The 12,905-nt window shown below is 55.0% G+C and overlaps 1 protein-coding gene across 1 annotated transcript; it reads right to left on the bottom strand.

Annotated features, from left to right (window-relative positions):
- Positions 1 to 5,250: 5,250 nt before the first annotated feature.
- LOC125553760 (uncharacterized) lies at positions 5,251 to 6,577 on the bottom strand. Its single transcript, XM_048717477.2, has one exon. The coding sequence runs from the start codon at positions 6,162 to 6,164 to the stop codon at positions 5,589 to 5,591; it is 576 nt and encodes a 191-aa protein (XP_048573434.1). The 5' UTR covers positions 6,165 to 6,577; the 3' UTR covers positions 5,251 to 5,588.
- Positions 6,578 to 12,905: the final 6,328 nt, after the last annotated feature.

Here is a 12,905-nt window from a genome sequence, read left to right as displayed (position 1 = left end):
GGCAGGAGATATAGGCAGGAAACGGTGGCGCGATGTATACACGGGAAATCAGAAGCGGAAAACTTTGGCAAGAGAAATAAGCAGGAACCAGTGCTACCGCCTGGTCTAGTAGCGGCAGGTGCCACGTGGGAACCCAGGGGGTCTTTTTTGTCATTCTGGTCTAGAGGTGATCCTCTCTCAATTAGATTAGCCAGGTGCTATTTTTGCACACAAAATCATAATTACAGTGCAAAATATGGTGGGAATGCACCTATCGAGTTCGGCATAGCTTTTTTTTTTTGAGCATGAGTTCGGCATAGCTGATTGCAGCTAATCGGCTTAGGTGAAGCCAATTAGGCCTAATCGGACATACTGAAACCGACTAGAGCTATAACCTGAAGCCGACAGGAGCCTCATCGGCTTAGGCGAAGCCAATAGGATTCCATTCGGTTTAGCCACAGTCGACTGAAGCCAATCGGCTTCCACGGTGGCCGATGGTGTATTATTTTTAAAAGAGAGAGAGAGAAAATGGCATAATATATCTTTAAATTATTAAAGAAATGTATTATTTTAAAAAATTACCATCTGACTGCACGTTATGTGTACTGCTTCTGTTCTTTTATGACGATCAATGATGCATCCGATCTCCTGCGTGGCTACAGCCTACAGCTATGCATTTTGCCATGACAAGAGTAGATCGCCAGAAATAGGCTTGCAGTTTTTCGCTTCAAAGTGTTATTCTGGTCCCGAGCATATATGCATCCTGATTAACCATAAAATCAGAAAAATAGTAAAAAAATGACTTTTTTTATAACAAATATTGAAGATTGTTTCACCTGCATGCATTTTTTCGTTACGAAATGACACTCGTGGAAGTCTGAGAGGGAAAAATAATGCTTCCAAAAGTAGTCTTTTTGAAGCATTATTTTTATTCAGACCACCATGAAGATCACAAAAGTTTGCCTGCATGTAAAACATTCATCAATGTTTATTACAAAAAATTAGAAGATTTTAAAAGAAATTACTTCCTCCGGCTTCATATTAATTGTCGCTGATTTAGTATATGTTTACCGAAAAAGGGTTGCCCCGCTTTATATTATAAAGCAAACATCACCATAAACATCCGAGCGAACCGATACAAACACACCCATCACGACACACAGCACACATCCAAGGCAAGATATAAAGGTGCCGGACACCGACACACCACTCGGACGACAACCAAGCAAACTAGAGATGAACCAAGAAGAACTACTTGGAGCCACCAAGGAGGGGTGAGACGGACAAGGACGAAGCAAGGACTCCAGGACGGTGCCTTCCAGAAAGGTACAACCACGGATAGCCGCCACCGTCCGATCCGAAGATCAAGTTTTCACCCGGAGCCACACGGAGGAGTGGGAGCACCGTGACGGAGCCTTCAAAAAGGATACGACGTCGTGAACGCCGCCGCCGCCGGCCAGTACGAGGACTGGGTAAGTGATAGACCCCGGCAATCACACCTCTCCGACACCCCCGCTCCGCCCACCACCCGCAGCCAAGCCCCCCACGAAGCCATGGCTACCCGCCCGCCCCTGAGACGCAAGTTCCGCCCTCGAACACCACGCCTCCCTTCACTAGGGCCGCCGTCCAACATCCAGGCACCCCAAGACCATCCAAAAAGGCCAGCTTTGTACCACCTGGGTGCATGTGAGCTCGTAAGAAACTCTCACTCGAAGCCATTCAGATAAAACATATCGATGCAGGAGTCTCAGTTCCTCCTGTGATCTGCACGCAGCACGCACCACTACTACAGATGCGGGAGGCTTGACAAGTGTAGAAGCAACGCCATATTTGACCTCTTTAATAATGGGCTGTTAGTGTCACCGTGTTACTGGCTCTCTAGGCTCTGTCTTGGTCCCCGACTGTAGTATTTAAACATGCTGCGGAGATGATGAGGGGCCAGCTGACCTGCATTTTATATCAAGGTTTGGGGGGTCAACCTGAAGCCATCAAGGGAATCAGTCTGAGGATATTCGAGCATTCTGACTTTTGAGTAGCATTGTGTATGATCCGGAACGAGCAGTACGTGAGTCCCGGAAATCACAGCTCTTGGGGCCAAGCCTCCGTGAGGTCAACTAATAGAGCTGTGTAAACAACTCTTGCCTGCCAAGTCAACAATGCCCCTGGCAATTATAGTATGGTCACTCCGCTCAGCTGACTTGGGTAGTTCACAGAAAACTACTCCGTATAATGCAACTGACATCAGCTCCAGGGTCTACTCCCTCCGTTGGATGAGATCTACTTCCTCCGTTCTAAATTACTCATCGCAGAAATGGATGTATTTAGAACTAAAATACATCTAGATACATCCATACATGTGACAAATAATTTAGAACGAAAGGAGTAGCATAATATTTAGAGATTTTTGGAACCAATCAACTACCGGACCTGTGCCTGTGGGAAGCCGAGATACTGTACTGCACAAAGTCAATAGATTGTTGTATTCACACATAAGCAGAAGGTACTTGACGGTGATTCTTGAGATGCGTGATGAATGCGGTCAGTTCACATTTTCGGCCATAACTTGAATCGCTGCCGGACAGAAAGTTCACATGCTATTTTCTTAGCATTTGCTGCTTAGGCCAACTCCACTGCGCGACTTCATTTTATTCACGTGCGTCCGTTTGAGATAAAATAGACTAACCAGACGGTCCAGTGCGCGGGCGTAAACGGACTTTTGTCCGCTTTTGACCTATCCCCGACCCAAGTTTGCGCCGCTTTTGGAGTGAAACGGACAGCACGCGGACGCGCAGGTCGTCTGCGCGTGTCTTCCCCTGGCCCGCCCGTCGGTGGCACAAGGGCGCCTTTTTCTATCCGCCCCTCCCTCCCTCCGGCCGCATGCCCTCCATTCTTCTTCACTCTTCCCTCGCCGCCGCCTCCGCTGCCATTGTAGCTGTGCAGCTCGGACGCGCGCTCGCCCAGCCCCTTCCCCTCGGCACCCCCGAGCTACCCCAACCACAGCCACCTGATTTGCGCACCCGCCGGCCGGATTTGGGGCGGATCCGGTCGGTCTTGAGCTCGCCCGGCTGTGGGAGGCCGCGCCGCGCCATGGACTGGCCGGACACCGGGCCGGAAGGCCCTGTCAGGGCCGCAAGGCCACATGCAGGCAGTGGCTCCTTCTCTAGCCGCTCGGATCTACACCGTCGGTGGTCTGCCGGTAGATACACGAATGGCGATCGGCCGGGCTCGGTGCTAGCCCAAAAGCTCGTCGGTGCACCGTTGCCGCTCATTAAGTGTGACCACTGCCTAAAGAAGGGTCGTGCGCCGCGTGTCTACAACGCTGGAACATCCCGGATGGGTGTTCATCAAGTGCTTAAACGATGGGGTATGTGCTCTTTTTAGCTTCGGTTTGTGCTCTAGATTTGACTAGTTGTGCTAACTTTAAATTTTGTTGTGTAGAATGGATGCAAGTTTTGGTATTGGAAAAAGAGTGCATCGATATATTGATAGAGCGTAATTTAGTAGATGTTCGTGCACTTTTAGCTAGCATAGAGGCTGTAGATGAGACAAGTGCACTTGTTGCTATATTAGAGACTAGACACGAGACTAGATGCGAGGAAGCAACCTCTACTTCTTTAGACTCGAAGAAGTAAGAAACACGCAGGATGGAGGCGGCTCTTCCGCAGATCAACAATGAATGCATCGAGAAGACACTAATCCAACTTACAGGAGCAGTTAAGGAAGTTGGATATCTTCTAAAATGTATTCTTGTGGTTCTTGTTTTCTTTGGTCTTGATTTTTCAGTCAAAATTTGGTGATGTATTCCCATGTATCAAGAATGAGTGATGAAAAAAGTTTACGGGCTTGTAAAGAAAAAAGTACGCGGACAGGATGCGGCCGGGATGCGGCCGCGCGTTGGGCGCACGGCCACCGCATCCCAGAAACGGCCCAGACACGACCCCATTGCCCTACCCAAACGGACAGAATTCGAGCAAAACGGATGTCTGTTTGGGATCGTGCGGTGGAGTTGGCCTTAGATTTGGGTGGAAATTGAACGAAGATGCTTCAAATCAGAGGCGGCATGACTTTGATTTCGGCGATTTCGAGGTGTGGGCGGCAAAGGGCGGCAGACCCGGCAACGGCGAGGTGGGAAGGCCGAATCTAGTGTCAGTGGGCCAGTGGGCGGGCGGCGTGGTGCGGTGGGAGGCAGGGCGGTCACGTGGTGGAAGTTTCTATTGGGAGTTTGGGTTCGCACGACAGGGTTGGGTTTTACATTTAGATGTAAAATCTGCACCCGAGTGATGCATATTTGCAGCACTTGTGATGCATTTTATAGCAGATGTAAACTCGGATGTAAAATATTTGCATCTACATCATTCTAATCTGATATTGTTAGCTAAACAAGTATGACGTCTTTTTGACAATCCTGGTTCTTTATGTGGCCCTATTTTAAGAGCTAAATATTTCCCTGATGGCGGCATGATGAATACAAGTTTAAAAAAGGGCTCTTTTTTACTTGGCAAAGCATTAGAGTGGGAGTTATATCACTGAAAAATGACTATATCTGCCGAGTTGGAAATAGACAAAATATCAAAATTTGAAAAGATGCATGGATTCTGAACTGTGCAAATAGAAAAATTATTACTCCTAGAGGAGGGAGCATCTTCTGTCAAAAGTATCAGATCTTATTGATCCAGTCACAAATTTTTAAGATGAAGACTTGGTGAGACAAGCATTGTGGCCAATAGATGCTCAACGAGTCCTCGTGATTCTCCTTCCTATGTATAACATGTCGGACTTCATTGCTCGGAGTTATACAAAAAAAATGGGTTGTTCACTGTTTGGTTAGCTTGTTTGGTAGAATGAAACCAACAAAATGGGAGAAAATTCCAAGATACTAATGGTATGGGACGAATCAATGTCAATCCCATCTAGGTTAAGAATTGAAATTTATCATGCCCGGCGAAGGTACTAATGATGAACGCTACATGGAACTCTCCCGTGTCGTGTTACGCTTGTCAATAGACACATTAAAGTTTCGCCCACATGCCCATCCTGTACAAATGGGCGGGAAGATACAAAGAATGTGTTGTTTCTTTGTCAGAAAGCAAAGAAGTTTGTAATAAGTTGGGATTGCAGGAGGTGATTAACAAAGCTTGCGTTATTGGTAGTGTGGGAGAGGCAGTTCATTGGTTTTGAACACTGTAATAGAGGGAAGCGAATAAAGTTGCCCATGACTAGGTTAGCGATTCAGGAGCCTTTAGATGAAATTCTATCTTTTTTTATAGGCGATGTAACCGTTATTTGCAATTAACAAAGCTATGTTATTTTCCAAAAAAAATCAGGAGCTGCTCTGTTGGTGATGTAGATATGCAGCAGAAGAGTCAGGTCCGCTGCCTCCTCGTCCTTGACGGTGGACACCGGCTTCACCAGGAAACGTGTCAGGGACAGCAGTTCAGCATATCCGCTTGGGGCACGGCCAACCCCACACCGGCGGAGCTGGCTCTTGATTGCCGGCGTCTGCGTGAACAGGCGTCAGCGCAGCCAGTTCGTCACGCGCCTGCTGCACGGCCGGCCATGCATGATGTAGCGACGAAGGCTCTAGCGACGTAAATATCTTGTGTTAGATTTCAACGTCGGAAGTCAACCACCACGGGAAACTGCATTTCCACGGCGAGCCCCAGCTTGGCATGATCGGCCGGCTCTTCCTCCTCCAGTGCCAGAGCCGGCACGTTCAGGTCGATCATCAGTCCGGCCGCCACCGCCGTTGTCTTCTTCTTGCCGTCGCCTCTCGGCCCGAGGTCGAGGTCGAGGCTGAGGCCGCGCTCGACGCCGGCCCCTGCGGCCGCGACGGCGCGGTGGCGGCGCATGTGTCCGCCGAGCGCCTGGCCGACGGCGAACTCGAGCCCGCAGATGGAGCAGCCGTGCACCTTGGGCTTGGCCGGCTCGCCGTCAGCCAGCTGCGGCTTCTTGTGGCTGGCACGGTGCCCGCCGAGCGCCTGGAAGGACGGGAACCGCCGACTGCAGGTCTTGCACTCGAACACCCTCTCCGGCGACGCGGGCGCGGCAGCGCCCTGGTGACCGTGGCTGTTGTGGTGGCCGGAGAAGAGCATGAGGATGCGCGCCATGTCGCCGCCGTCCAGGTCCATCAGGCTGACGGAGGTTGTTTCGGCTTGCTGCTGCCTAGACCTCTTCCCATGGGCCATGGCACAAGTCAGACGACCAGGCTAGCAACTGAGACGAAGCTAGGAGAGGCAAAAATGTCGAGACAGATGACCAGGAGCTTTCGGATGCGTCTGAATGAAGGAAAAGAAGTGAAGATCTGGCGCGTACTTATAGCCATGGAAGTCCACTGTCGCATGCCAAGTGCGACGATTTGTTAATCAGATCATACGTACTAGTAAAATAGTGTGGCAAGCGAAGAGAAGAAAGGAGGAGGAGGAGGAGGAGGGATCGATCGATCTCTCAGCGGCCGCGCGGTGAGCGGAAACCGTTCCATTCCACGCGCTGGCTCGTCTTGTACCGCAGTGCGACACCGACCGTGCTGACTGGCAAGGCTAGGTCGTTCTTCCCCGATTCCAAGCGAGCCAGCTGCTTCCGTTGCCGGTTTGGAGCGGTCGTTGGGACTTGAGATCGAAGCCTTGGCAAGCAACCGGGACTTTCGTGATCGGTTTACTACTGTATATCTGAAGAGTGAGGCCTCTGAATTCTTATGTCCTCTGGTGAGTTCACGGCTCTCGAGCTTTCGGTTTGAGAGACGTGCGATTGCAAGCCTGACCTTTCATCGTCGCTAGGTCCTAGGGGTGACTTCTTGCGAGTGCAGGAGTTGCTCTAGAGCTAAAACTACACATCTCCCTTGATTGGTTTACGCAAGCATACTAAGATCTCGTGCCTGTCGGGTCAGAAAACCTGCAGCAGTACCGATAGGCATATGCACTTGGCCGAAAGTAGAAGAATGGAGTTCATTGGAGGTTTTTACTTAGGTTTGGGCCCTCATCACGAAGGCAACACTCTACTCCTGCTGAGTCTGGATTGATGTATGTGTCGTCATGTGAAAGAGGATTAGCATCTCTAACCGATCTCTAATAAAACATTAGAGAAGGACCAATTTGGGTTTTCTCCTCTAACCGGCAACTAAGCAAATCCTTAAAACCTTTAATGGAGGATATTTTTTACTCCGCGGCAGCCGCGATCCTTGAATATACTCGGTCGCCCGCCTGCGGAGTAAAAATTTCCCACGCCCGTCTCTCCTCTTCTTCCATTCTGCCGCGGCCCAAGCTCCACCAGGGCGCACCTCCATCCACTCCGCCACTGCCCCCATTGTTGATAATGACCGGATCTAGCCGCCGCTTCTGCCACCCATCCCCCGAGCGGATCCACGTCGCTACACGTTGTCCCGAGCCCTTGGCCGTGGCGGCACTTCCTCCTCCCACGCCGATGGATCCCGCTTCCCCGGCCTCCCACCACCGCCGCTGCCATGGAGGAATACCTCGGCATGCGGCAAGGTCGGTGGGGGATGTGGGTCGCGGAGATCACCAACCGCGACACCCATGAGCGCATTTGGGTCGGATCTCCCCACTCGGCAGTGCAGGCAGCGCGAGAATACAACATAGTGCCGGCCCACCTCCACGGTGCCAATGCCCGCGCAACTTCTCCGATGGTCTGCTGCAGTTGGTGCCCGTCGACCCCTGGGTGGCCATCACATGGGAGATGCAGGAAGACCAGGAGGCTCGTGAGTCGTAGAGGCAGAGCAAGCCGGCGAGGCGTACATGGCGTAGCTCTGCCACCTGTACCCAGAGCATGTCGAGGCGGAGCGCCGACTGTACGAGTAGTACAAGACCGGGACGACAGAGGTCATCGACCTTTACTCTAGTGACTCCGACAGTGACGACGGTGGCAACAGAGCCGTCCAGGGCGGTGCCGCCGACAAAGGCCATGGCGGTAGAGCTAGAGAAAATGCGTCGTTTACCAAATTGGACTGGGAGAGGTTGGAAAAGAGAGCGGTAGGGAGTAGTTTTATTTAGTTTGTATGCAATCTAGTTTAATTTCATTTAAGTTATGAAAAATGTTTCAAATCAAGTTTGATGTAGTTGTCTGAATCAAATTTGCAATGAGTTTGTGTTGATTTTTTAAGGAGTTAAGTTTAGGCAATTGTTTCTAATAGAAAAAGTTAGGGCAAGAGATGATAGCAACTCGCCAGACTCGAATTGGCATAGGCGGATCGGATCAAATAGCCTTTCTTCCATCAATAGAAATTGCTTTGATTTCGCTATTAAAGAGGATGGTGGGGGCAACCTCTCTACATCTGCAGGCTGGCTGGCTAGCCCCAACAGTTCCATTCCAATAAAGCTAGCCTAATCCACGGGGACCAACCAACTAATCCAGTGAAAAACTTATTTTCCCGCGTCAGAACAAGAGTCCAAATCAACAAGTCGGAACATGAATATTGATCATAATGATATCATGAAAATGTTGCACGGAGCCATATATATATAAACGGAATGACACTTTTCTAGAAGAACAAATATGCTCCTTAAAGGATACTCGGCAGTACCCTCATCTAAATTATAGGAGACAGTTAGGGATGCTCTAAGAGACTAGGAGATCGCATGTGCGATTGTCATATGCCCCTAGGTTGGTCTTGGCCTCGCCTTATAAGGGATGACAAGGCTTAGGGTTTCACATACCTAGTCGAATCATGCCGACCAAACTGTTCGAATGAATCTGCCGGTTCAAGTCTTGGAAGCCAAGTTGATGTGGCTTTTGGAAGAAAGCCCGCTGACGGGACGAGAGGCATGAGCCATAGCTGGGCCGAAGGCCGACCTTGTGGCCGGCTTCCCTTCAGGTTAGATACCCCTGGTACCTCGTACCATCGGTGCCAGTCTCCCCCGATATGGAGGACATTTCACCTCCCAACTTCCCCTTACGGCCGCGTGCTATTCTTGTTGTTAGCGACTGTCGGAGTAATCGACTACGGGTACCCCAAAGACGGTAAGACGATATTTCAAGACATTGAAGCTAGCAAAGCCTCTCAGTCCGACTCCCCGGCCGCTCCTGCCGGCTTCCCGTCCGACTGCTTTGACCAGCCGGCTGTTGACTGCGCCAACCAGCCGGCTGCCGGCTACGCCAAACAGCCGGCTGCCGACTGTAACCCGATCCGACACCGACAAGACCCCGACATAGCGGCCATACCGCGGACGAGACGGCTGTAACTCATGTCATCATGTATAGTGTCACTTGTCCCTTGGCATTATTTATGAAGTGACCCAGGGAACAAGCATGACACCCCATCATGCCCCCTTATTCCCATGCCACTACCTAGCTTACTTCCTAAGCTACCCACATAGCTTACATATCAAGCTAGCTCCACACTATATATATGGGCTCACATCCATCCATCCAGGGAGGATGAATTCCCTCACGCATGCATACATGTCACGCACGGTGGAGCACTCTCATGCCCACTTGCTAGCTAGCTCATACACCCATATAAAACATATGCAAAGCCAGATGCCTATGGCACCGAGTTCAGATACAGCTCCAGGAGCAACTCTGTACCAGATAGATATACCAGATATACTCAGACATGCAGGAGTAGGGGTGTTATCTCTCCGGAGAGCCCCGAACCTGGGTAACCAGCGCGTGCTACTCGCATACCCGCTCCCGGTCCTATCAGCAGCAGTCTTACCCTCACACTAAGCCCTTGTGGCATCTGTCGACTCGCAAGCCCCCCGTAAGAATACCACGACCGTTGGCGCCCACCGTGGGGCGGTACTATGCTACCGCGCTGCTGTTGGTTTCGCAGTCCGGGCGGGACCCTTTTTTCTTCATCGCCTCCGCCGCGGCGTCGCGCCGTCTCTCCGGTAGCGCTCGGGGGCTCGACATCGACCCGCCCCCGGAGCGGCCGCGAGGGGTGGCGCGTCCTCGCCGTCGGCCTCTTCGCCTTCACCACCGCGGCGTCGCGCCGTCTCTCCGATAGCGGTCTGGGGCTCGACATCGACACGCCCTCGAAATGGCCGCGAGGAGCGGCGCGTCCTCGCCGTCGGCCGCGCCTTCGTCATCACCACCGCAACGTCGGCCGTCAGTCCGCGCGCGAGCCGCGCGCGGAGCCTCGTTTCGGTCGGCCGTGGCCATCCACGCGCTGCTCGTGTTTGCTTCCCTCTGCGTTGCGGCTTGCTCCGGCCAAAACACACGCTCACTCCTCCATATATCATCTATGCTTGCTAGCTAGACGGAAGTCAATGGTCAAACCATCCATACACTACGCAAGCAACGGCATGACCTGTTGTTAGCACCTGCACTGCGTCTTGCCTCGTGCATCTCCGGCCATGCCAGTGCTGCTGCAGCTTGCTGCCTCCCAGTCAAGATCCTGCACAGCCGCGCTCGCGCCGCTGCGGATTGCTGCGTTCCCGTCCGGGCTCTTCCCCAGCGCCCCACACTCCGGCCGGCCCCTGCGCAACCGCATCGCGTTCACGCCGCCCTGTGCCGGCCTCCACGCGGCCTTCTCCGCCCGTCGCCGAGTGCCCGTCACGCCCGCTGTGCTCCTTGCTGCTTGTCGGCCTCCCGGCCGCCGGGTCCATCCCCGCATGTGGCCGACTGCTCTCGGTCTCCCAAGTGTATGTTCCGCCTCCGTGCCCGTCCGCCTACTTCGCCTGCCCGCCCGCCGGCTTGCGTTCGCGTCGTTGCCGCCATCTTCACGCCCGGCCGCTGCGCCCCTGCGCACTCCTCTGCCCGCGCCAGCTGTGGCCCCGTCCCGGCCCGGCTCTCACAGCTCCGGCCGGCTCAGCGCGTTGCCAGGCCTGCCCTGCGGCCGACTCCGCCTACATCCCGCATCGGGCTGACTCCTCTCCTCCGCCTGGCCGAAGCGTCTCCACCTCGCCCCGCCCGGCGGCTCCCGCGTCCGACTCGCCGCATCCGCATGCGCCCCGATTCGCCGCGAGCCTCCAGCGTCCGCGCCGACTCGGTCACAGGCTCCACCCGCTTCGCCCACGCCTGACTGTCAGGTCACCATGCCCGTCCGGCCGGCTACGCCCGCGCCGGCTTCCTGCATCGTCCGCCGGGTCCGCCCCTACCAGGTCACCTCCGCCCTGGCCGGGACGCGCCCGTCCGTCCGGCACCCGTCGCGCGCGCCACTAGCTGGCCCCGGCTCCATCCGCGTCCACGGGCCTCCCGGCCTCCTTCCGCCCCGACGGGCTCCTGCTCCGCCTGAGCCTCCGGCGCCCAGCCACGCCGCCGGGTCGCCCAGCGCCGGCTTCGCCCCGCCAGCCGGCCTCCGCGTGTGGCGTCGACTCCGCCTCGCCGACTCCCGCAGCACCCGGACGCCGGGTCGCCGGCGTCTGCCCATGCGCCGCTCCGGCTCGCGTGGCCCTTCCGCCCAGCCGCGCCCGGCTCCCGGGTCGCCGCGCGCCCGCTAGCCGGCTGCTCGGGCTCGCCTCGCCCAGCGCCGCCCGCGTTGGTTCTCTGCTCGACCCCCCGGCCGGCTTCGCCGGCACCCGGCTGCCGGGTCACCGACGCCTCGCCTCCGCCCCTCCACGCGCCGGGACGCCCAAGTCCCGCCACCCGGCTACCGACTCCCCGTCCGTGCCTGCGCGGCCGGCTCCCGCCACCCGGACGGCCGACTCCGCCCACCACACGGCTTCACCGACCACCCGGCCGGCCTAGCCGACTGCCGGCTCCCTGCCCGCTCCTGCCGACTGTTGAGCCAATGTGAAGAAGATAAAAGAAAAGTCAAAGCCGCTAGCCGGCTGAAGAGAGAAAAGTCACGCCGGGTGCCTAGCCGGCGGACTGGAAAAAAAAAGAGAGAAGAAGATAGAGAGGCATGCAGCCGGCTGCTCGTGCAGAAGAAGGGCCGACTGCCCAACCCATCGAGAGCAAAAGAAATGTGGCCGACTGCTCAAGTCGACTTAGGAAAAAAGTGTATCCGAAGGAAAAACGTTCGTCTATCCGCCCGCCTGCTTCGCCACTCGGACGGCTAGACGCGACCCGGCCTGCCTACCAGCTTCAACGTCTGGCCGGCAAGAGCGCCGGCTCGGCCGCGTCCCGCTCGCCCCCTGCCAGTCAAGCCCGACCGGCCGAGACCTCCTCAAGCGCCCGAATCTCGGGCGATACATCCAGCGGGTGTGCTGACGCGCCCCCGCGAGGAAGAAGACAAAGTAGTCGTCGGAAGATCCGGCCTGACTGCTCAGCAGTCGGCCCGAATCTCGGGGGCTATACCCAGCGGGTGCGCTGACGCGCCCCCGTGAGAAGAAGACAAAGTAGTTGTCGGGAGATCCGGCCCGACTGCTCAGCAGTCGGCCCGAATCTCGGGGGCTACACCTAGCGGGTGCGCTGGCGCGCCCCCGCGAAGATTGCAAACAAGAGAAGAGTTCTGTCCGGCTCCCCCAGCCGGCAGAAAAGAAGAAAAATGACGTTGCAAGACGCCTCGCCGCCTGGCCGGTCGAGCCTGACCGGCCAGAACCCCCCTTCGAGCACCCGGGGGCTCGAAGGCTACACCCAGCGGGTGCGCCGACGCGCTCCGCGAGCGCCGAGTCGCGCCGGCTGTTTTCGACGACCGCGACTACACAAAAATCAATGTGAGCTGCTCGCCCGCATATTTTTGCATCACGCAAGCACGGATAACCCCGAGCGATGCTCGGGTGCTATCTCCGCATTTTTTTACAGTTGCATCACTGTTCACCCCGGCGCCAACCAGAGTTGGCCCGGGGGCTGGCCGCTTGGCCTGAGACATTAGTTCCCGCAGACGGCTTAGTACCGTGCGCGGTACCAAAGGCTCACTCTTAGTCACAGACCGCAGAGCGGCTGTCCGGCTAGCAAGAGTGAACGCTGGAGGCCACCCACGCGAAAAACGTCCGGGAAGAAAAATGGTTTGGGCGACCTGACCGTTTTCCTTTACAAGTATCTACTCGGTTGAATCTGCTCCTAGACTCTGAGTACTGTACACTCCACTT

This window comes from Triticum urartu, chromosome 4A (assembly GCF_056163025.1).
Source record: "Triticum urartu cultivar PI428250 chromosome 4A, HENAU_Tu73, whole genome shotgun sequence".
In the NCBI taxonomy this organism is placed as follows: Eukaryota; Viridiplantae; Streptophyta; class Magnoliopsida; order Poales; family Poaceae; genus Triticum; species Triticum urartu.
This window is presented reverse-complemented; position numbering and strand designations above follow the sequence as displayed.

Bases quoted from the DNA above. Each gene is read 5' to 3' on its own strand.
- LOC125553760 (XM_048717477.2), bottom strand. From the start codon at position 6,164: ATGGCCCATGGGAAGAGGTCTAGGCAGCAGCAAGCCGAAACAACCTCC.